The sequence below is a fragment of the Thalassophryne amazonica genome, chromosome 20 (genome assembly GCF_902500255.1).
Source record: "Thalassophryne amazonica chromosome 20, fThaAma1.1, whole genome shotgun sequence".
Lineage (NCBI taxonomy): Eukaryota > Metazoa > Chordata > Actinopteri > Batrachoidiformes > Batrachoididae > Thalassophryne > Thalassophryne amazonica.
Window position 1 is genome coordinate 36,290,942 of NC_047122.1, and position 25,270 is coordinate 36,316,211.

General features: G+C 40.8%; 1 protein-coding gene across 1 annotated transcript in view; it reads right to left on the minus strand.

Annotated features, from left to right (window-relative positions):
* Positions 1 to 4,341: 4,341 nt before the first annotated feature.
* Positions 4,342 to 25,270, minus strand: part of LOC117501974 (histone-lysine N-methyltransferase SETDB1-B-like) — a 40,253-nt gene continuing 19,324 nt past the window's right edge. Inside the window, exons 2-4 of the mRNA XM_034160950.1 lie at positions 12,882 to 13,056; positions 5,032 to 5,138; positions 4,342 to 4,835 (exon numbers count right to left, since the gene is read on the minus strand). Coding sequence (XP_034016841.1) covers positions 4,813 to 4,835; positions 5,032 to 5,138; positions 12,882 to 13,051 — 300 coding nt within the window. The 5' untranslated portion in view covers positions 13,052 to 13,056 and the 3' untranslated portion in view covers positions 4,342 to 4,812. The remainder of the gene's footprint in view (positions 4,836 to 5,031; positions 5,139 to 12,881; positions 13,057 to 25,270) is intronic.

Below are 25,270 nucleotides of genomic sequence, written 5' to 3' on the forward strand. Positions count from 1 at the left end.
CAGTTGTGCTATGCTACTCGCACAATAAAGTCGTGAACTGTGCATCCGTCGTATTTACTGACTTTCAGTATCTTACATGGTGTCAGAAGTGGACCATGGCTGCCGTGGCTACCCCACCTTTTGAGCACCCAAAGACTGACTGGGATGCAGCTGATTTATATCAAGAATTCAGCAGGTTTAGAAGCCACATTGCCTTCGTTTTTGATGGACCCCTATCCGAGCTAAGCAGGAAGCAGAAGGCTGGCTGGCTAGGTATGTGGATCGGAGAGCAAGGCAGGGAAATCTATAAAACACTGACCTGGGCTGATGGAGATAAGGAGGATCCTGAAAAAGTACTGGACAAGTTTGAAGCCTACATTAGACCGAGGAAGAATAAGAGGATAGCTCGTCACCACTTCAAGCAGAGGAAACAAGGTACAAGTGAGGGTTTTGACAATTTTGTTAAAGACTTAAGGATACTTTTGATGGACTGTGAATATGCAGAACCAGATGACATGCTTATCGATACCATTATTGCGGATGTCTGTGAGAAAAAAGTGCAAGAACGATTGCTAGACCATGGGGAAATGCTGACACTGGCAAAGGCCATAGAGATTGCACAACAATATGAAATGTCCCGAAAACAAATGAAGATAGTCCACCATGAATCCTCATGCTCGCAAGTGTCTACAGTATCAGAAAACGCGCCGCCCAGAACTACCAGCCAAAGTCGGAAAGCTCGACATCCCCCAGAATGTTTGAAGTTTGCTCAGCAGAAGCCGCTAGCTTTCTGTCCTAGCTGCGGCAAGTACCCTGAACACAAGTGGAATGATGGAAAGTGTCCAGCCAAAGGCTCCACATGTTCTTACTGCCACAAAGCTAACCACTGGATGGCGGTGTGCTGCAAACGTGCTGTTCACACACTGGATGTGGGAGTGCCCGAGGCAGAAGAAGAGATTCTAAACATTAGCCTGACTGACAGTGTACATCCCGTTGACTCACTAGCAGCTGATAAATAAATGATAAAAACACGTGAACATTCTGTCCCAGGAAGTTCCATTTAGAATAGATACTGGTGCCAAATGCAATACTTTGAGCAGCTACCATCAGCTCATGCATGCAGGTGAACTGAAGTGCTCCAACAAGCTGCTGCGCTCTTACTCAAACCACAAGCTCAAGCCAGTGGCTGCAGTTGATCTACCAGTCCACTATAAAGAGCGCACCGCGAAGGCTGAATTTGAGATAGTGGCTGTCGCCCAAGAGAGTGTACTTAGTGGGTCCACAGCTGAAGCTTTAGGCTTAATAGCGAGACTGGACTCCCTGCAGACCACCTCTGAGACACGAGCGTGCAAGGCCAGCCTTTCAGAGGCTATTCCACAAGGCTTATGTGACTTCCCTGAACTAGTTCACACCACAGGGACCTTACCTGGCAAGTACACGATAAAAATAGAGCCCAACGCCAAAGGTGTTGTCCATCCAGTGTGCAGGCAGCCAGCCGCGCTTAAAGAAAAGATTGTGCAGAAACTCCATGAGATGGAGGAGGATGGATACATTGCAAGAGTGGAGCAGCCCACTGAATGGGTGAGTTCCATGGTGGCAGTCTGCAGAGGAGACAAGATAAAAATCTGCATAGATCCCAGCGATCTAAATGAAGTAATCAAAAGAGAGCACTACCCGATGCAAACTATCGAGGAGGTTGTAGCCTCAATGCCGGGTGCACAGATCTTCTCTGTCCTCGATGCCAAATCAGGATTCCTCCAAATTGAATTGGATGAAGAGATCTCAGTGCTCACAACCTTTAACACGCCTATTGGCAGATTCAGGTGGCTAAGGCTACCATTTGGCATCAAATGCGCCCCGGAAATATATCAGTGCATCATGGATGGCATGCTTGAAGGCATAACGGGAGCCATAGCCATCATGGATGACATATTGATCGCGGCACCCAACTTAGAAATGCACAATGAAATCCTGCACAAAGTAACTGAGCGAGCAACCAGCTACAACTTGAAGCTGAATTTCAATAAGTGTCACATTCAGCAAAGCCAGGTGTCATACGTGGGCCACTTACTGACTGCAGATGGTCTGAAACTGGACCAGGCCAAAGTCGAAGCTGTCAGAGGCATGGCAGCACCCACTGATAAGGAGGGGATACGTCGATTCCTGGGATTTGTCACATATTTGTCCAAATTCATACCTAACCTGAGTGAAGAAGATGCATCTCTGCGACAACTTCTGAAAAGTAATGTGGAGTTCTCATGGCAACCAGCCCAGGAAAAAGCCTTTGCCAGGCTCAAAGACCTTTGTTCGAATCCTCCAGTGCTGAAGTACTTCGATCCGGCACAGTCTGTGGACATTTTCTGTGACGCCAGCAGCAGTGGATTGGGCGCTGTACTGTTGCAAGACAATCATCCGGTCGCCTTTTCATCCAGGTCTCTGACTGATGCCGAAACACGCTATGCACAGATAGAAAAAGAGATGCTGTCTATCGTCCATGCGTGTGCCAAATTTCACCATTACATCTTTGGCAAGCCAGTCACAGTGTATAATGACCACAAGCCACTGGAGGACATCTTCAGAAAGTCTCTCCTGTCTACACCCATGCACATTCAGAGGATGTACCTCCGCCTGCAATGGTATGACTTGACTGTCAGATACAGGAAGGGAAAAGATATGGAGCTGCCAGACACACTGTCAAGAGCACAGCTACCATACAACACTCCAGAGCTGAAAGAGTTGGAATGTGTGTCCATGCTGAATTACGTAGCTGTGAGTGAAGAGAGGTATGCTGAGCTTAAGGATTGCACAAAGAAAGAACTGAGCTCTCTGCAGCATGCAATACAGCACAGATGGCCAGAGGAGGGAAAGATTTGTCGCCAGAGCGGGGTGTAAAGTTCACACTTTGCTGATAATACTGATGACTATTGCTAAAATTGTGGCATCTGCTTTTTGTTGGTATGAGAAAATGTATAGACAGGGTAACAAGTCAGATCAGAAATGATTAGGTCCACTGTCGAGTTTTGAGTGGATGTGTGATACTCCACATAATCCATATCAGATGAACGTGGTATAGGTATGCTACGTTTTCGGCTAACGAGGTGAACTTGACCAACTGTTATGTGTGCTCTTTGATGCCGGTTTCTGCAGCCCACCCACGCATAAAACCACTGCTGTTTCTCAATGTTAGTCTTCTGTTTCTGCATGTGTTAACATCAGCAATCAATCCCACGCTACTTAATCAATCAGCTCAACAACATATGGGCTCCTACATAACCACCAAGGCACCAAAAAAATATATAATTTAAAATTTTCTATCTGCAGAAGGCTTGCTCGATGTACCTGTGCACACTAATCTTTTCCTTGATCCCAGAGCTCGACTCGCCTGCTTTGCAAATAACCAGCTCTTGTTGTCTGGTCCAATTACCAATTTGGGAAAGATAGCTAAGCCACTGTGTGGGATCATTTTGGGGCAGTGTACTCACCTGTCAGATGGGAGCTTCAACAATAGCCAGGCTCCCTACGGAGGTAAATGTTCCAAGCACCAGACCCGATGGGAACCTTCACTCAGGTGAGCATGTATTGGCTTGCACTGGCTTGACAATGCAAGCCAATCTCTCTCTCCTCGCAGCGAGTAAGAATCACTGTCTCTGGTGGTCATTTTTGTGTCTTATGTTTGAGTTGTCTTGTTTTAACAGGTTTAACCCTGACAAAAAATACATTTGAGGGCATAAAATACAACAAAGACACACATTGCTGCAATTTGTTTTCAAAAGCATGTCTTTATGACCATTTTCCTGTTCATTAATCCAGCTGAACAGAGAACCTTTAGCAGGTGGAGAAAGTCAAACAGAAAAAAAGCCTCCCATCCATCATGTCATTTTTGTTTCTTCAAGTTTTCCGAAAGACAACATAAACCAACTACTTAATTTAAAAAAAAAGAGGATGGATACTATATATGAAAATTAAATTATGTAAAAGGCCATAAATGAAAACAGCAGCATTCCTTTGATGCTCATAACTTACAATACATTTAATTCATCTTATTTTTCTTTTACATTAACGATTTTCCAAAATTCAGTTGTGCAAGTCTTGCAAATCTTTTAAATCTGATTCAGATTTGCCAGCGTTTCCTCACAAATCCAGTTGTGACTGCATTAAATGCTGCGACCTTAACCGATTATATTGTTTATTAAATATTTTCCCACACAGACACATGTTCAGACTGAGTATTAACAGCACAGCACTGACCCAACACACTCAGTGTTAAAGATCAAATTTTCCCAACTGTGGGGTCGACATATTCTTGTGCTCATCTTCTTTCTCTGAAAAAAGGTCATACATATTAGCCACATGCTCCACGTGTTGAGCCTCCTGAGCAAGACACGCAAACTGTGTTAAACTCCCTCGAACTCTACTTTCATAACGTCTGCTACCTTGCAACAGGACCGTAGCAGGTCAGGCCAGAACCTCAGACAGTGTCTCATACAATTTCTCTGAAGGTGTCTTCAAACTCCCCAAAAACAACCACTCCATTGAGTTTACCACAATTGAGTTTACTGAAATATCTGGCAATCTGACAGTAGATACTGTGGTCAACTGCAGGTTCCAGAATTTAAGAGTAGACCTATAGTCTAAATGGAGTCATAGGTCCAGGTCATAGTCTAGGAGTACAGGTCTAAGTCCTAGTCCTAGGAACTCTTAGTGTCCACATTCACCAGGCTGGTGGAAGACATAAAGGTTTCATTTTATGTTCAGTATGTCTTGTAGATACTTTACATGCTTCTTTCTTTTGTCTGAGAGAATCAGAACCTTCTTTATCCCCTCTCTTGTTTCTTAATCTTCTTGTGCTTCATCACCTGTGAAGCAGAACCATTAAAAGTTTGACATCTGTGGTCAGTGGTCATACATTTCAGAGGAAACACATTCACGTGAAGTTTGATGGACTTTTCCTATAAATACAAACAGAGAGGTGAAAGTATCATTAAAACAAACCGTAGGTCACCTGATCTGGTTTAAAGTAATTGCCCATCAAAAAGGTAACATAAACTTTACCACAGCCTGTGACCGTGTCATAATCCTCATCAGAATCTGTTTCTCTGAAGTGCCAACCAAGCAGGGAGTACAGATTCCTCACAGCTGCTTCACAGTCAGCCACAGACCTGCACGGATATAAAAATCAGCCACAAACCTGCAGAGGATCATCATCAACACAAACATCTGTAAAGCAAGAAAACTCAGCCAGACCTGCACGGCATCAACATCCCCATATTAACAACAACAAAAAAAATCAGCCAGAACTGCAAAGGATCAACATCATCAATACCAACATGCATACAAAATAAAATAAAATAAAAATAAAAATCAGCCAGACCTGCAAAGGATCAACATCATCAACACCAACATGTATACAAAATAAAATAAAATAAAAATAAAAATCAGCCAGACCTGCAAGGATCAACATCATCAACACCAACATGCGTACAAAATAAAATAAAAATAAAATAAAAAAAATCAGTCAGACCTGCAAGGGATCAACATCATCAACACCAACATGCATACAAAATAAATAAAATAAAATAAAATAAAAAAATCAGCCAGATCTGCAAGGGATCAATATCGTCAGCACCAACATGTGTACAAAATAAAATAAAATAAAAAAATCAGCCACAAACCAGCAAGGGATCAACATCAACACAAACATCTGTAAATTAAGAAAAATCAGCCAGACCTGCAAGGGATCAACATCATCAACACCAACATGAATACAAAATAAAATAAAATAAAAATCAGCCAGACCTACAAGGGATCAACATCATCACACCACATACATACAAAATAAAATAAAATAAAATTCAGCCAGATCTGCAAGGGATCAATATCATCAACACCAACATGCATACAGAATAAAATAAAAATAAAAAAATCAGCCACAAACCAGCAAGGGATCAACATCAACACAAACATCTGTAAATTAAGAAAAATCAGCCAGACCTGCAAGGGATCAACATCATCAACTCCAACATGAATACAAAATAAAATAAAATAAAAATCAGCCAGACCTACAAGGGATCAACATCATCAACACCAACATACATACAAAATAAAATAAAAATAAAAATAAAATTCAGCCAGATCTGCAAGGGATCAATATCATCAACACCAACATGCATACAGAATAAAATAAAATAAAAAAAATCAGCCAGATCTGCAAGGGAACAATATCATCAACACCAACATGGGTACAAAAAAAAAAAAAAAAATCTGCCACAAACCTGCAAGGGATCAACATCAACACAAACATCTGTAAATCAAGAAAACTCAGCCAGACCTGCACAGCATCAACATCCCCATATTTAAAAAATAAAGAAATAAATCAGCCAGACCTGCAAGGGATCAACATCAACAACACCAACATGATACAAAAAATTAAATAAAATAAAAATCAGCCAGAACTGCAAAGGATCAACATCATCAATACCAATATGCATACAAAATAAAATAAAATAAAAATAAAAATCAGCCAGACCTGCAAGGGTTAAACATCATCAACACCAACATGCATACAAAATAAAATAAAATAAAAATAAAAATCAGCCAGACCTGCAAAGGATCAACATCATCAACACCAACATGCATACAAAATAAAATAAAATAAAAATAAAAATCAGCCAGACCTGCAAGGATCAACATCATCAACACCAACATGCATACAAAATAAAATAAAATAAAAAAATCAGCCAGATCTGCAAGGGATCAATATCGTCAGCACCAACATATGTACAAAATAAAATAAAAATAAAAAAATCAGCCACAAACCAGCAAGGGATCAACATCAACACAAACATCTGTAAATTAAGAAAAATCAGCCAGACCTGCAAGGGATCAACATCATCAACACCAACATGAATACAAAATAAAATAAAATAAAAATCAGCCAGACCTACAAGGGATCAACATCATCAACACCAACATACGTACATACAAAATAAAATAAAATAAAAATAAAAATCAACCAGACCTGCAAGGGATCAACATCATCAACACCAACATGCATACAAAAAATAAAGTAAAACTAAAATAAAAACAACCAGACCTGCAAGGGATCAACATCATCAACACCAACATGCATACAAAATAAAATAAAAATAAAATTCAGCCAGATCTGCAAGGGATCAATATCATCAACACCAACATGCATACAGAATAAAATAAAATAAAATAAAAAAAAATCTGCCACAAACCTGCAAGGGATCAACATCAACACAAACATCTGTAAATCAAGACAACTCAGCCAGACCTGCACAGCATCAACATCCCCATATTTAAAAAATAAATAAATAAATCAGCCAGACCTGCAAGGGATCAACATCAACAACACCAACATGATACAAAAAATAAAATAAAATAAAAATCAGCCAGACCTGCAAGGGATCAATATCATCAGCACCAACATGTATACAAAAAATAAATAAATAAATCAGCCAGATCTACAAGGGATCAATATCATAAGCACCAACATGTGTACAAAATTAAAAAAAAAAAAAAATTAAAAAAATCAGCCACAAACCTGCAAGGGATCAACATCAACACAAACATATGTAAATTAAGAAAAATCAGCCAAACCTGCAAGGGATCATCATCATCAACACCAACATGCATACAAAAAATAAAATAAAAATAAAATAAAAATCAGCCAGACCTGCAAGGGATCAACATCATCAACACCAACATGTGTACAAAATAAAATAAAAATCAGCCAAGACCTGCAAAGGATCAACATCATCAACACCAACATGTATACAAAATAAAATAAAAATCAGCCAGACCTGCAAGGGATCAACATCATCAACACCAACATGAATACAAAATAAAATAAAATAAAAATCAGCCAGACCTACAAGGGATCAACATCATCAACACCAACATACGTACATACAAAATAAAATAAAATAAAAATAAAAATCAACCAGACCTGCAAGGGATCAACATCATCAACACCAACATGCATACAAAAAATAAAGTAAAAATAAAATAAAAAAACAACCAGACCTGCAAGGGATCAACATCATCAACACCAACATGCATACAAAATAAAATAAAAATAAAAATAAAATTCAGCCAGATCTGCAAGGGATCAATATCATCAACACCAACATGCATACAGAATAAAATAAAATAATATAAAATAAAAAATCAGCCAGATCTGCAAGGGAACAATATCATCAACACCAACATGGGTACAAAATAAATAAATAAAAAAAAAAATCTGCCACAAACCTGCAAGGGATCAACATCAACACAAACATCTGTAAATCAAGAAAACTCAGCCAGACCTGCACAGCATCAACATCCCCATATTTAAAAAATAAAAAATCAGCCAGACCTGCAAGGGATCAACATCAACAACACCAACATGATACAAAAAATAAATAAATAAATCAGCCAGATCTGCAAGGGATCAATATCATCAGCACCAACATGTGTACAAAAAAAAAAAAAAAAAAAAAATCAGCCACAAACCTGCAAGGGATCAACATCAACACAACATATGTAAATAAGAAAAATCAGCCAGACCTGCAAGGGATCAACATCATCAACACCAACATGCATACAAAAAATAAAATAAAAATAAAAATCAGCCAAACCTGCAAGGGATCATCATCATCAACACCAACATGCATACAAAAAATAAAATAAAAATAAAATAAAAATCAGCCAGACCTGCAAGGGATCAACATCATCAACACCAACAAGCGTTAAAAAAAAAAAAAAATCTGCCACAAACCTGCACAGCACTGGGTCAGCATCCATAAAAAAAAGAATTACGAAAGAATTTTTACTCTTTCATACAAACCTTGTTTTAACATAAATACAAAAAAAAAGAAGAAAAGAAACAAGCCAATACTCAGCTGAGGTGCTCCACCTATGATGCTGATATACATGTAATGCGTACATGATGATGATGATCATTTATTGTCATTACACTAAGTGCAACAAAAGTATCTTCACACCGAATACCTCAGACAAAATAAAACAAACTTTGGAGCAGGTCCGTCATCTGAATTGAGCCAAGGTGAGTGTAGGCCGCAGCAAAGTCCTGTGCAGCCGGGCTTGGGGGAGGGGGGCAGAGCGGAGGTCGGGGTGGGAGGAGTAGGGCCAGAAACACAAGGGGGTGGGAGGTGTGCATCATGCGTACAAATGAGTTCGTATCAGTCTCTGTCCGTGTGTGCATAATGTCTGGAGTTGCCTTGACAACAGCAGGCTGTAAGGGAGGGCAGATAAGAGGAGAGCCGAATGCTTTACTAAGGCCGTTGCAAATCCTTCTGGAGGAAAACAAGCGGGACGTTTTGACCTTCAGTAGCTGATAAGGCTGCCATGTTTTGGTTTAGGCAGAGAGACACAGAAATTCCATTTCCAGACATTCCACAGCAGGTGATAACAGATGCAGTTGTTAACATCATGCAGGTGTTAACAGATAATTGTGGCCATTGAAAACACGAGGTTCTATAAAAATATATGCCAAACAGAGGCAATTTCAATTTGACCTTGAAGTCCAAGGTCAAATGCAGTCAGTTCAAGAGAGTCAGGATACACGATTTCCTATGGGTTTTCAATACAAATGTAAGCTGTAGAAGTGATATCTGAAGATATAAAGTGACAATATGTGGTCAGGGGTGTTTTTGTTAGCCATTATCTTGGATGGCCTTGACAATCTGGGTCAAGGTCGTATACCTGGACATCACATTTGTGCCTGTGTACAATATGGTATGAGTGTGTACTATGTATACAAGGGGCAAGAGAGAAATCTAGAGCCCTCAAAAGGTGACAGACAGATGGAGTCCATTTCAGTGGTCCTCCTTATTTCATGGAGGAGGACAAAAAAAAATTGACAAAAACACTGGTTATGTTTTTTTTTCTTCTCATGTAATAAGCTGCTGTTACAGCGGGTAAAATAAGTATTGCACACATCACCACTTTTCTTAGTAAATATATTTTGAAAGGTGCTATTGACACCAGATGTTGGTAACCCAAGTAATCCATAGATGCAAAGAACCAAAACAAATAAGTACAGAAATTAAGTGTAATAAAATGGAGCCTTTGTTGGTAATGAGAGCTTCAAGATGTCTCCTGTATGGAGAAACTAGTCACATGCATTGCTCAGGTGTGATTTTGTCCCATTCTTTCACACAAAGTCTTCAAATCTTGAAGGTTCATGGACCTCTTCTATGAACTCTGATCTTTAGGTCTTTCATCAATTTTCTGTTGGATTGAAATCAGATGACTGTCTGAGCATTCTAGCAGCTTTATTTTCATTCTCTGAAACCAGTTGAGAGTCTCCTTGGATTCATGTTTGGAATCACTGTCTTGCTGAAATGTCCACCCTCATTTCATTTTCATCATCCAAGTACATTTTTATGAAGAATGTCTCGGTACATTTAGAAATTCATCCTTCTTTCAGTTATATGAAGTTCGCCCCTGCCTGATGCTGAAATAAAACCCCACACCATGATAGTGTCTCATCTCCAAACTTCACTGTAGGTGTGGTGTTTTTGCGATGATGTGCAGTGCCATTTATGGCGAGTATTATAGCATTCAAAGAGTTCAATTTTGGTCTTATCTGACTAGACTATATTCTCCCAGTATTCATAGGCTTGCCTAATGTTGTGCTTCAAATGATCTTCAACATGCTTTTTCTTCAGCAGTGGAGTCCTGCGTAGTGAGCGTGCATACAGACCATGGTGGTTGAGTGGATTACTTATTGTTTTCTTTGAAACAATTGTACCTGCTAATTCCAGGTCTTTCTGAAGCGGTTCTTGTCTTCTGGACAACTAGTCTGATAATTCTTTTCACTCCTCTGTCTGTAATCTTGTGAGGTGCACCTGGCTGTGGCCAGTTTAGGTTGAAAGGATGTTCCTTCCACTTCTGGATTATGGCACGAACAGTTATCAGTGGAACATTCAGAAGTTTAGAAAACCTTCTGTAACCACTGCCATCAATATGTTTTGCAACAATAAGGCTGTGAAGATCCTGAGAGAGCTCTTTCCTTTTACCCATCCTGAGATTTTTCTTGTGTAACACCTTGGTAATGAGACACCTTTTATAGGCCATCAGTTGGCAATGAACCAGCTGATATTAATTTGCACTGACAAGGGGCAGGACTGCTTTTTAATTACTGATAGATTTAAGCTGGTGTCTTCACTTTCCATGTCGTTGCACCTACATTTTTTTCAGGTGTTCAATACTTTTTCCCTTTGTCATTTCACATTATTACACATAATTTATGAACATCTATGGTTTGATTTCTTTGTATGTGTGGCTTACCTGGGTTGTTACTGACATCTCGTGAAAAGTTCATGACCGTTAGAAATATATTTACTGAGAAAAATGGTGAAGTGTTCAAAACTTATTTTACCCGCTGTATTTATCACTGCATGACCTGACAGTGCCAAACACACTTGATCTGCGAAACAGTGATGAATACTGCCTTATTTGTATAATACCACCTTCATTCATTCAAAAAATTCTAGGATTACTACGGTGTGCTGTGCTGGCTTCTGTTAAAGCAACAGCGAATCAGTACACTGGGTAACTTAATCACGTTTTTAAGTTCCTTAGAGGTAATCCCAAAGTAGTTCAGTTTTACATAGCAGAAAACCTTCTGTAACCACTGCCATCAATATGTTTTGCAACAATAAGGCTGTGAAGATCCTGAGAGAGCTCTTTCCTTTTACCCATCCTGAGATTTTTCTTGTGTAACACCTTGGTAATGAGACACCTTTTATAGGCCATCAGTTGGCAATGAACCAGCTGATATTAATTTGCACTGACAAGGGGCAGGACTGCTTTTTAATTACTGATAGATTTAAGCTGGTGTCTTCACTTTCCATGTCGTTGCACCTACATTTTTTTCAGGTGTTCAATACTTTTTCCCTTTGTCATTTCACATTATTACACATAATTTATGAACATCTATGGTTTGATTTCTTTGTATGTGTGGCTTACCTGGGTTGTTACTGACATCTCGTGAAAAGTTCATGACCGTTAGAAATATATTTACTGAGAAAAATGGTGAAGTGTTCAAAACTTATTTTACCCGCTGTATTTATCACTGCATGACCTGACAGTGCCAAACACACTTGATCTGCGAAACAGTGATGAATACTGCCTTATTTGTATAATACCACCTTCATTCATTCAAAAAATTCTAGGATTACTACGGTGTGCTGTGCTGGCTTCTGTTAAAGCAACAGCGAATCAGTACACTGGGTAACTTAATCACGTTTTTAAGTTCCTTAGAGGTAATCCCAAAGTAGTTCAGTTTTACATAGCACTGTTGCCTCACAGCGAAAAGGTCATGGGTTCGATTCCCACCTGTGGCCTTTCTGTGTGGAGTCTGCATGTTCTCCCTGCGTTTGCGTGGGTTTCCTCCGGGTGCTCTGGTTTCTGGAAATTTTATAATTGTGCAGGTCTTTATTTAACCTGGTTAAATAAAGATTAAATTAAATTAAAATGCTGCTACAAAACAGACCTGTTTTCTCACAAATATCAGTGAACTATTTTAACTTTTAAGAAACCACTCAGAATATATCTACTAACATACAACTGTGTGTATGTGTGTGTCCCTCTCCTGTCCAAATGACACCTCGGGATTGAGCCAAATTTGGCAAACATATACTTTGACATATGGGAACATAGACTATTGACATCCGAATGGGACTGAGTCATCTGCCAGCTGCACCAGAACATCCTTGAAGCAGCCATTTCCTGCGGCCCATACAAAGGTGAAGTCTTCCTTAGTCCTCCTTGTTCTAGGTGGCAGCCCCACGAAGCGGGATCCCTGAGAACGTCGTCTTCTTTGCACCAAATAGACAGACAAGACAGATAGATAGAAATAAACTCACTGGCAGAGCTTCATGAAATCAGCTGCCTTTTTTTCTCTTCTTCCCAGCAGAGACTGCAGCACATTGTATTTCTTCAACATGATCGGGGAAACCATCCAGTTATTCTTGACCTTCTCCCTGATCCACATCTGAAGCTGCTCTTTGGTGAACTCCTGCTCATCTTCTTCCATGACTCCTGCAAAAAGTTTCAAACCATACAATAACACGCAGGTGCATTTTTTTTAAACCTCTGTTCATACTTGTGTGTTAGCAATATGAAACCCATATTATTTACAGCTTCCTTACACTCTGCCCAAAGATATTCTGCTTATTGCCCAGATAGGCATAAATAGCTAGTAAAATTAACCAGAAAATATTCATAATTTAAAGAAGCCGAAATCATTAATCAAGAAATTAGACATTAAAAAAGTGAATGAAAGTAATTTAAAAAATTGAAAAAAATAAAATAAATAAAGGTCTTCGACCCTTCCGGCTTCAATCCCTAACAAGCCAGTTCTCCAATATTGAGTGACTGCCAAGAAAGAGATAGGTGAAAGAAGCTACAAGACAGCAATTAAAACACAGCATCATGATGGAGTGGAAAACAGAACATTTTCATACTAGAAATCAGATCAAATCTAGGTCTGATTCTCCCACATGCCTTCTGGCAAACTGCATTTGAAATGTAATGTCATTGTTTTTTGAACATCTTTCTCTGTTTCACTCCACCATGAATCTGACCACTGAGTGTTCACATCACTTTTTTTTTTATTCAAGTTTTTATTTATTTTCTCATTTTTTTCATTTTTAACATTTAAACATAACAGACAGCAACCCAAATTATACATTTCCTACTGGGCCCAAGGGAATTAAAGAAAAGTAAAATAAAAAGCAATAATAGTAAATAAAATTTTAAAAAACTATATAAAATAAAATTTATGCCATAAGTGTACAATACTCATACAAAGTCCCCCCAGTAGTACTGAGAAAGAGGTACTGCAGGCAAAATTGACACAACCTTGAACAATACGTGTCCCCTTCATAAAATAAACAAACTGCAAAATATAAATATATCTATTTATAATAGTTACTGCCTAATAGTTCAATTTGGTACAATAGAATTTAGTATTGCCTCTATTGATTTTCTACAAAATTACCACTACACAAAAAGGAAAACGTTTTGCCTCAAGTACGTATCTCCTCCCAAACCAACCCCACTATTTAATCAAAAATACGTCCCCATGATTTAGAATAAATGTCTGAATTGTCGTTTAACCTTGCCAATAACTTCTCATATGAAACTGCCTTCATTGTGATATCCATCCATCTATCAAAAGTTGGAGGAGAGGGATCCTTCCACACCGTTAAAATTACCCGTGCTGCTGTCATGACTCCTGTCTTCAAGACCACATATTCATATTTTGTAATTCCTGGAATTAATGACTGATCTCTTAATAAACATAATCTTGGTGACCTGGGTATTGTTTTGCCAATCCACCTTTCCAAACATTCTAAAACCTTTTCCCAAAAGAGGTAAACTTTTCCACATTCCCAAATCATATGCAAGAAGGTTCCAGGGGCTAAGTGACACTTCCAGCATTTGTCATTCACCATAATCCCCATTCTTTTGAGTTTAGATGGTGTGTAGTACCATCTGTGCAAAAGTTTATATTGAGTAAACTGCCCTCTAGCCTCCTTTATATATTTACAAGAATGCAAAAGTATCCTATCCCATTCTTCTTTATTTATGTTACTACGGCAACCATCTAGAGTTAAAAGGAGAGACATATCCAGACAAGCATGTAGGTGAAAGAGGCATGCATTCCAACTTACTCCAGTTTATTTTATATCCCGATATATTTGAGTAAGAATCAACACATTGAAGTAAAGCTGGTAGAGACTGTACTGGGTCATTTAACACTGCTAAGATGTTGTCCGCATACAGGAACAACTTATGTTCTCTGCCCCCAGCCATCACCCCTTTAATTCTTGAATCTGCATGTATTTTTAAAGCTAAAGGTTCCAAAAATATTGTGAAAAGTAACAGAGATAAGCTACATCCCTGTCTCATTCCTCTAGAGAGAAAGAAAAAACCTGAAATCAACCCATTGGTAAGAACTGCGGCTTTTGGATCTGAATATATGGTCCTCACCCAGGTACAAAATGCTGGCCCAAAACCAAACCTAGACAGGACTGCCGTGAGAAAACCCCACTCCACCCGGTCGAAAGCCTTCTCCGCATCAAGGGAGAAGGCCACGACCGGATCCAGGCATGTCCCACTTTGGGCATTATATGAATAATTCTCCTCACATTGTCTCCAGAACATCTGTTCTTGATGAAGCCAACCTGATCGCCATCAATGATCGTAGGCAGTATTTTTTCCAGCCGTGATGCCAATATCTTTGTTAGAATTTACAGTCCGCTCCCAGGCTTACTGGACGATAATTTGCTGGGTCAGAGGAATCTTCGATCTTTTTAGGAATTAGAGATATTAGTGCCTCATTAAATGAACCTGGTAGCGACTCCAAATTAAATGCTTCTAAATAAACTTTTGTAATATTGGGCTCAGAATGTCTATATATTTCTTGTAAATTTGATCGGATATCCATCCACACCAGGTGACCGTCCGTTCTTCATGGATGATATTGCTGCTCTTATTTCTCCTTCTGTTATAGGGGCATCTAACTTTGCCTTTGATCAGTGGTTAGTTTTGGCAATTCCAAATCTGAAAAAATGAATCTACCTCCGTTTCATTAACCTTTCCTGCGGATGTATATAGATTCTGATAGAACGATTTAAAAATGTCATTTATTTCCTTTGATGAAGTTATTACTTGGTCATCCTTTTTGATTATTGGTATATTGGAAAGATTATCCTGTTGTTTTAATTGTCTTGCTAATATCTTACCATTTTTCCCCTCCCTCATAAAATTTAGATCTTAGTCTAAACAATGTGTATTCAGCTTTCCTGTTGTATATATCATTTAGTTGAAATTTCTTCTTACAAGGTTCCTTATATTTATCATCTGAAAATTGTTTAGCTAATTTTTTCTCTAATGTTTGTATTTCCTTCTCCATAATCTTTTCTTTTTCCAACTTTTCTCTTTTTAATTTTGTGGCATGTGCAATTATCTTACCCCTTAAATAAGCTTTGGATGCTTCCCATACTGAAGCAACTTTATCTGTGGAACCCATATTAATTTCATAAAACATTTGGAGATCCTCTGAAATCTCCTCACTAAATAATTTGTCTTAATAACATAGTATTGAGCCTCCATCGACCCCTCTTTGATCTATCCACGTTCAGATCTACAAGTAATTCTACTGTAGCGTCATCACTAATAAGAATTGTTCCAATGTCAAATCCCACCACCGAGTCGACTAAAGCTCTAGATATCAAAAAGAAATCTATTCTTGAATATGTGTTATGACAATGTGAATAAAAGGTATACTCTCTCTCAGATGGGTTAACCAGCCTCCATATGTCCACCAAGCCCATGTCCTCCGCTAACAAATGTATTGCCTCTCGGTCCCTGGGTGAAGACCTTCCACTTAATTTGCTTTTATCAATAATGCCATCCATAACCTGGTTAAAATCCCCAGCTAAAATTATTTGACCCTCCATGTTACCTATTACACTATTGATTGAATGAAAAAAATTTGGATCCTCTGTGTTACGAGCATAAATATTACACAAAATTATCCTAATTCCGTTAATTAGGGCTTCTACGCAAATGAAACGGCCCTCCCCATCCTTATACATCTTTGATAATACAAAACTCAAACTTTTATTTACCAGTATCATGACACCATTTCATTTACTTGAGTATGAACTATGCAATACAGTCCCCACCCAATCCCTTTTAAGTTTCTGTGCCTCTTCCTCCCCTGCCATATGTGACTCCTGAATGAACGCTATATCTGTGTTCTTTGTTTTTAAATATGAAAGAACCTTCCTCCTCTTAACTGGATCTCCGCAACCCTTTATATTCCAAGATGTGATTTTAATATACTTAAACATCACCATGAATTAGAATATATACCGTGAGCAGTAGCTTTGAATGTATAGGCATTTAACAAAATACTTTGCAATAAAAATCCCTTGGCCTGTATAGAATGCTATCTGAATGAACAACTTAAGAAAGAACAAAAAGTGTAGCGTAACCACACTGAACAAACAAAACTCCCGTAACCCCCCTCCCTGCCCACCCAAGCCATCCCCAACATTAGCTCGAGTTCCCTCAGTTTACTTGGTCCGTGAGACTAGCTCTTGTCGACCGCCTGCTCCTTGTGAAAGCTCCCCGCCCATCCTTACTGACCTTACAATGTTATATTTACATACACTTCTTTCTTCATTCAATCCTTATGACCCGTGCAGCAGAAACCTCTTCGCCTCTTCTCCATCAGTAAAAGTTTTCTTCTGGCCGTTCCATTCAAACACGAGCGCGGCCGGGTGGACCAACCGATGCTTCACCTGGAGCTCTCTGAGGTGTTTCCTAGCAGGGCCGAATGCCTTCCTCTTCTCCGCCAGCTCTTTCGAGACGTCCTCAAAGATAGAAAGCCATGCACCCTCCCAGTCGCATCCACGCCTCTCTCTGGCTATGCGTAAAATCTTCTCTCTCACAGAGGAGCGTAGAAAACGCACCAGCACCATCCTCGGGGGTTTATTCGGGTCAGGCATGGGTGTGCTTAGGACTCTGTGGGCATGTTCCACCTCAAATTCAGCATCCTTGCAGCCAAAAGCGTCTGCTAGTATCTTCTCCACATACTGTGCCATCTTCCCGGGTGGCTCGAGTCCCTCTTTTAGATTCACCACACGCACATTATTTCGTCGGCTTCAGTTTTCTAAGTCCTCCACTCGTGACCACAATGCTTCAATCAATCAATCAATCAACTTTTTTCTTGTATAGCGCCAAATCACAACAAACAGTTGCCCCAAGGCGCTCCACATTGCAAGGCAAGGCCATACAATAATTATGAAACACAGTCTACGTCTAAAGCAACATAACCAAGGGATGGTCCAGGGTCACCCGATCCAGCCCTAACTATAAGCCTTAGCGAAAAGGAAAGTTTAAGCCTAATCTTAAAAGTAGAGAGGGTATCTGTCTCCCTGATCTGAATTGGGAGCTGGTTCCACAGGAGAGGAGCCTGAAAGCTGAAGGCTCTGCCTCCCATTCTACTCTTACAAACCCTAGGAACTACAAGTAAGCCCGCAGTCTGAGAGCGAAGCGCTCTAATGGGGTAATATGGTACTATGAGGTCCCTAAGATAAGATGGGACCTGATTATTCAAAACCTTATAAGTAAGAAGAAGAATTTTAAATTCTATTCTAGCATTAACAGGAAGCCAATGAAGGGAGGCCAACACGGGTGAGATATGCTCTCTCCTGCTAGTCCCCGTCAGTACTCTAGCTGCAGCATTCTGAACCAACTGAAGGCTTTTTAGGGAACTTTTAGGACAACCTGATAATAATGAATTACAATAGTCCAGCCTAGAGGAAACAAATGCATGAATTAGTTTTTCAGCATCACTCTGAGACAAGACCTTCTGATTTAGAGATATTGCGTAAATGCAAAAAGGCAGTCCTACATATTTGTTTAATATGCGCTTTGAATGACATATCCTGATCAAAAATAACTCCAAGATTTCTCACAGTATTACTAGAGATCAGGGAAATGCCATCCAGAGTAACGATCTGGTTAGACACCATGCTTCTAAGATTTGTGGGGCCAAGTACAATAACTTCAGTTTTATCTGAGTTTAAAAGCAGGAAATTAGAGGTCATCCATGTCTTTATGTCTGTAAGACAATCCTGCAGTTTAGCTAATTGGTGCGTATCCTCTGGCTTCATGGATAGATAAAGCTGGGTATCATCTGCGTAACAATGAAAATTTAAGCAATACCGTCTAATAATACTGCCCAAGGGAAGCATGTATAAAGTGAATAAATTGGTCCTAGCACAGAACCTTGTGGAACTCCATAATTAACTTTAGTCTGTGAAGAAGATTCCCCATTTACATGAACAAACTGTAATCTATTAGACAAATATGATTCAAACCACCGCAGCGCAATGCCTTTAATACCTATGACATGCTCTAATCACTGTAATAAAATTTTATGGTCAACAGTATCAAAAGCAGCAGTGAGGTCCAACAGAACAAGCACAGAGATAAGTCCACTGTCCGAAGCCATAAGAAGATCATTTGTAACCTTCACTAATGCTGTTTCTGTACTATGATGAATTCTAAAACCTGACTGAAACTCTTCAAATAGACCATTCCTCTGCAGGTGATCAGTTAGCTGTTTTACAACTACCCTCTCAAGAATCTTTGAGAGAAAAGGAAGGTTGGAGATTGGCCTATAATTAGCTAAGATAGCTGGGTCAAGTGATGGCTTTTTAAGTAATGGTTTAATTACTGCCACCTTAAAGGCCTGTGGTACATAACCAACTAACAAAGATAGATTGATCATATTTAAGATTGAAGCATTAAATAATGGTAGGACTTCCTTGAGCAGCCTGGCAGGAATGGGGTCTAATAAGCATGTTGATGGTTTGGATGAAGTAACTAATGAAAATAACTCAGACAGAACAATCGGAGAGAAAGAGTCTAACCAAATACCGGCATCACTGAAAGCAGCCAAAGATAACGATACATCTTTGGGATGGTTATGAGTAATTTTTTCTCTAATAGTCAAAATTTTGTTAGCAAAGAAAGTCATGAAGTCATTACTAGTTAAAGTTAATGGAATACTCAGCTCAATAGAGCTCTGACTCTTTGTCAGCCTGGCTACAGTGCTGAAAAGAAACCTGGGGTTGTTCTTATTTTCTTCAATTAGTGATGAGTAGAAAGATGTCCTAGCTTCACGAAGGGCTTTCTTATAGAGCAACAAACTCTTTTTCCAGGCTAAGTGAAGATCTTCTAAATTAGTGAGACGCCATTTCCTCTCCAACTTACGGGTTATCTGCTTTAAGCTACGAGTTTGTGAGTTATACCACGGAGTCAGACACTTCTGATTTAAAGCTCTCTTTTCAGAGGAGCTACAGCATCCAAAGTTGTCTTCAATGAGGATGTAAAACTATTGACAAGATACTCTAACTCCCTTACAGAGTTTAGGTAGCTACTCTGCTCTGTGTTGGTATATGACATTAGAGAACATAAAGAAGGAATCATATCCTTAAACCTAGTTACAGCGCTTTCTGAAAGACTTCTAGTGTAATGAAACTTATTCCCCACTGCAGGGTAGTCCATCAGGGTAAATGTAAATGTTATTAAAAAATGATCAGACAAAAGGGAGTTTTCAGGGAATACTGTTAAGTCTTCTATTTCCATACCATAAGTCAGAACAAGATCTAAAATATGATTAAAGTGGTGGGTGGACTCATTTACTTTTTGAGCAAAGCCGATAGAGTCTAATAATAGATTAAATGCAGTGTTGAGGCTGTCATTCTCAGCATCTGTGTGGATGTTAAAATCGCCCACTATAATTATCTTATCTGAGCTAAGCACTAAGTCAGACAAAAGGTCTGAAAATTCACAGAGAAACTCACAGTAACGACCAGGTGGACGATAGATAATAACAAATAAAACTGGTTTTTGGGACTTCCAATTTGGATGGACAAGACTAAGAGACAAGCTTTCAAATGAATTAAAGCTCTGTCTAGGTTTTTGATTAATTAATAAGCTGGAATGGAAGATTGCTGCTAATCCTCCGCCCCGGCCCGTGCTACGAGCATTCTGACAGTTAGTGTGACTCGGGGGTGTTGACTCATTTAAACTAACATATTCATCCTGCTGTAACCAAGTTTCTGTTAGGCAGAATAAATCAATACGTTGATCAATTATTATATCATTTACCAACAGGGACTTAGAAGAAAGAGACCTAATGTTTAATAGACCACATTTAACTGTTTTAGTCTGTGGTGCAATTGAAGGTGCTATTTTATTTTTTTTTTTGAATTTTTATGCTTAAATAGATTTTTGCTAGTTATTGGTGGTCTGGGAGCAGGCACCGTCTCTACGGGGATGGGGTAATAGGGGGATGGCAGGGGGAGAGAAGCTGCAGAGAGGTGTATAAGACCACAGCTCTGCCTCCTGGTCCCAACGCTAGACAGTCACAGTTTGGAGGATCCCAAAAAATTGGCCAGATTTCTAGAAATGAGAGCTGCTCCCTCTAAAGTGGGATGGATGCCGTCTCTCCTAACAAGACCAGGTTCTCCCCAGAAGCTTTGCCAATTATCAATGAAGCCCACCTCATTTTTTGGACACCACTCAGACAGCCAGCAATTCAAGGAGAACATGCGGCTAAACATGTCACTCCCGGTCTGATTGGGGAGGGGCCCAGAGAAAACAACAGAGTCCGACATTGTTTTTGCAAAGTTACACACCGATTCAATGTTAATTTTAGTGACCTCCGATTGGCGTAACCGAGTGTCATTACTGCCGACGTGAATTACAATCTTACCAAATTTACGCTTAGCCTTAGCCAGCAATTTCAAATGTCCTTCGATGTCGCCTGCTCTGGCCCCCGGAAGACAATTGACAATGGTTGCTGGTGTCGCTAACTTCACATTTCTCAAAACAGAGTCGCCAATAACCAGAGTTTGATCCTCGGCGAGTGTATCGTCGAGTGGGGAAAAACGGTTAGAGATGTGAACGGGTTGACGGTGTACACGGGGCTTCTGTTTAGGGCTACGCTTCCTCCTCACAGTCACCCAGTCAGCCTGCCTTCCCGACTGCACGGGGTCTGCCAGGGGGGAACTAACGGCGGCTAAGCTACCTTGGTCCGCACCGACTACAGGGGCCTGGCTAGCTGTAGAATTTTCCACGGTGCGGAGCCGAGCCTCCAATTCGCCCAGCCTGGCCTCCAAAGCTACGAATAAGCTGCACTTATTACATGTACCGTTACTGCTAAAAGAGGCCGAGGAATAACTAAACATTTCACACCCAGAGCAGAAAAGTACGGGAGAGACAGGAGAAGCCGCCATGCTAAAACGGCTAAGAGCTAGTAGCTACGCTAAGCTAGCGGATTCCCAAACAGGGAATCCGACACTAGACAGGCTGTGGAGCAGCACAGGTAACGCACGACAACAGTGCTAAAATAAAATAAAAATCCACTAGACAGGCTGTGGAGCAGCACAGGTAACGCACAACAACAGTGCTAAAAAATAAAATAAAATAAAAATAAAAATCCACTGGACAGGCTGTGGAGCAGCACAGGCAACGCACGACAACAGTGCTAAAACAAAATAAAAATCCACTAGACAGGCTGTGGAGCAGCACAGGTAACGCACGACAACAGTGCTAAAATAAAATAAAAATCCACTAGACAGGCTGTGGAGCAGCACAGGTAACGCACAACAACAGTGCTAAAAAATAAAATAAAATAAAAATAAAAATCCACTGGACAGGCTGTGGAGCAGCACAGGCAACGCACGACAACAGTGCTAAAACAAAATAAAAATCCACTAGACAGGCTGTGGAGCAGCACAGGTAACGCACGACAACAGTGCTAAAACAAAATAGAAATCCACTAGACAGGCTGTGGAGCAGCACAGGTAACGCACGACAACAGTGCTAAAACAAAATAGAAATCCACTAGACAGGCTGTGGAGCAGCACAGGTAACGCACGACAACAGTGCTAAAACAAAATAGAAATCCACTAGACAGGCTGTGGAGCAGCACAGGTAACGCACGACAACAGTGCTAAAACAAAATAAAAATCCACTAGACAGGCTGTGGAGCAGCACAGGTAACGCACGACAACAGTGCTAAAACAAAATAAAAATCCACTAGACAGGCTGTGGAGCAGCACAGGTAACGCACGACAACAGTGCTAAAACAAAATAAAAATCCACTGGACAGGCTGTGGAGCAGCACAGGTAACGCACAACAACAGTGCTAAAAAATAAAATAAAATAAAAATAAAAATCCACTGGACAGGCTGTGGAGCAGCACAGGTAACGCACGACAACAGCGCTAAATAAAAATCCACTGGACAGGCTGTGGAGCAGCACAGGTAACGCACGACAACAGTGCTAAAACAAAATAAAAATCCACTAGACAGGCTGTGGAGCAGCACAGGTAACGCACGACAACAGCGCTAAATAAAAATCCACTGGACAGGCTGTGGAGCAGCACAGGTAACGCACGACAACAGCGCCCAAAAAAATAAAATCAAAATCAAAATCCACTGGACAGGCTGTGGAGCAGCACAGGTAACGCACGACAACAGTGGTAAAAAATAAAATAAAAATCCACTGGACAGGCTGTGGAGCAGCACAGGTAACGCACGACAACAGTGCTAAAAAATAAAATAAAAATCCACTGGACAGGCTGTGGAGCAGCACAGGTAACGCACGACAACAGTGATAAAAAATAAATAAATAAATAAATAAATAAAATAAAATAATAAAATAAAAATCCACTGGACAGGCTGCGGAGCAGCACAGGTAACACACGACAACAGTCGTGTGTTACCTGTGTTACCTTCAACTCTCTTGTCACATTTATCCAGCTTGTCATTAACTTGTTGGCTGTCATCCTCCAGATTGGAAACGCGCTGCTCCATTTCGCCCATTCGTAACTGTATGCTCTCCACTGAATCCTTCAAGTCTTCTGTTGTCTTTTTGATAGTAGTCACGTCCGCAGACACATTCATCAAGACTTCATGCATTCTTTTCAGCTGTGTATGCAATGTCACGTTAGCGTTTTCATCTAGTTTACAGACCTCGGTCTCTGTGAGTGCGGCTTTAGCATTACAATCCATAGCTTCCTCAGGTGATTGAAGCTGTAGTACGGTGGTAGCTTGTTTCTTGCTAGTTAGCCTCGTAGCTGTTGCTCCTTTGAAAAAGTTTGTTTTACCGGTGTTCAACATCTTCGCCAGTATCTATTATTCCCAATCTACTGCACAATCAAAAATACTGTCCTTAATCGAAGTGTATGTTTTAAAAGTTTTAAAATAAGGATGGGTTTCGGGAGCTCATCTAATGTACGGCCATTCCTCTCGGCTGTCCCACGTGACCTCGTTCACATCACTTTTTGTAATTCTCTGCAAGTTGGTCAAACTGTCATCTGGCCACTAGATGTCACTGTAGCGACCTGTTTTGAACATTCCAGAAGACCGACTGTGTTGTTCTAGTTCTAGCAAAGAAAACAAAACGAGAGTTCTGTTGGGAAGGTGTCGTAGCACGGACCCACAACAGGGGGCGCAAATGAATGGACAATGAGTAAGCCAAAAGGTAACAATTTAATGTTGTGATAATACACAACGAAACGTGCAGTAATCTTCACAGTCAATAAACACCAGGTGACGTGTGGGCAGGCTCGAAGATAGAAGACCCCTGACGAGAGAGAAGCCGCGTCCCACACGGCTTCCACCACCAACGGTCTGAAGAACACCGGAGCCGCCAAGTCCCGAGTCCCCAGGTGGCCTCTGTCTTCGGCTGTCGACCCTGGTACTGCTGGCAGAAAGCAGAGATATGATGTGTGAGTGTGAGTCCGCACACTCAGTAATTCACAGTCCAAACACAGTTAGGAGGGAGCACCTCCACCTCCAAATCACACACACTCGTGCAGCTCCTGGTCAACCACTTATCTGAGATGGGGTGTGAGGCGAAGCCGTTGCTGTCACACCAAACGCCAATCCTCCAGATAAGGCAACACTCCAGGAAAACGGCTGCAATAGAAGTTCAAGTTATTACACACACAGTGTTAGTCAGCAGAGAAATTACCTTGGTACTGGTAGTCGATTTCTCGGCGAGGAGGTGGAGTTGCAGTCCGGCTTTTATGGTGGTGATGATGATGAACGAGTGACAGCTGGTGCAGGGGATGAATGACAGCTGTCACTTCTTCTAGGTCTGGCGCCCTCTCGTGCTTGGAGCCCACACTCCAAGCAGGGCGCCCTCTGGTGGTGGTGGGCCAGCAGTACCTCCTCTTCAGCGGCCCACACAACAGGACCCCCCCCTCAATGGGCGCCTCCTGGCGTCCGACCAGGCTTGTCCGGATGTCTTGCGTAGAAATCGGCCAGGAGGGCCGGGTCCAGGATGAAGCTCCTCTTCACCCAGGAGCGTTCTTCAGGTCCATACCCCTCCCAGTCCACCAGATATTGGAAACCCCGGCCCTTACGACGGACGTCCAGGAGCCTGCGGACTGTCCAGGCAGGCTCCCCGTCAATGAGCCGGGCAGGAGGCGGCGTAGGTCCCGGAGTACAGAGGGGCGAGGTGTGGTGTGGCTTGAGATGGGAAACATGAAAGACAGGGTGAATCCGCAGTGAAGCCGGGAGTTGAAGCTTCACTGCGGCCGGGTTGATGATCTTGAGGATCTTAAAGGGTCCAATGAATCTGTCTTTCAACTTTGGGGAGTCGACACACAAAGGGATGTCCTTGGTCGAGAGCCACACCTCCTGCCCGG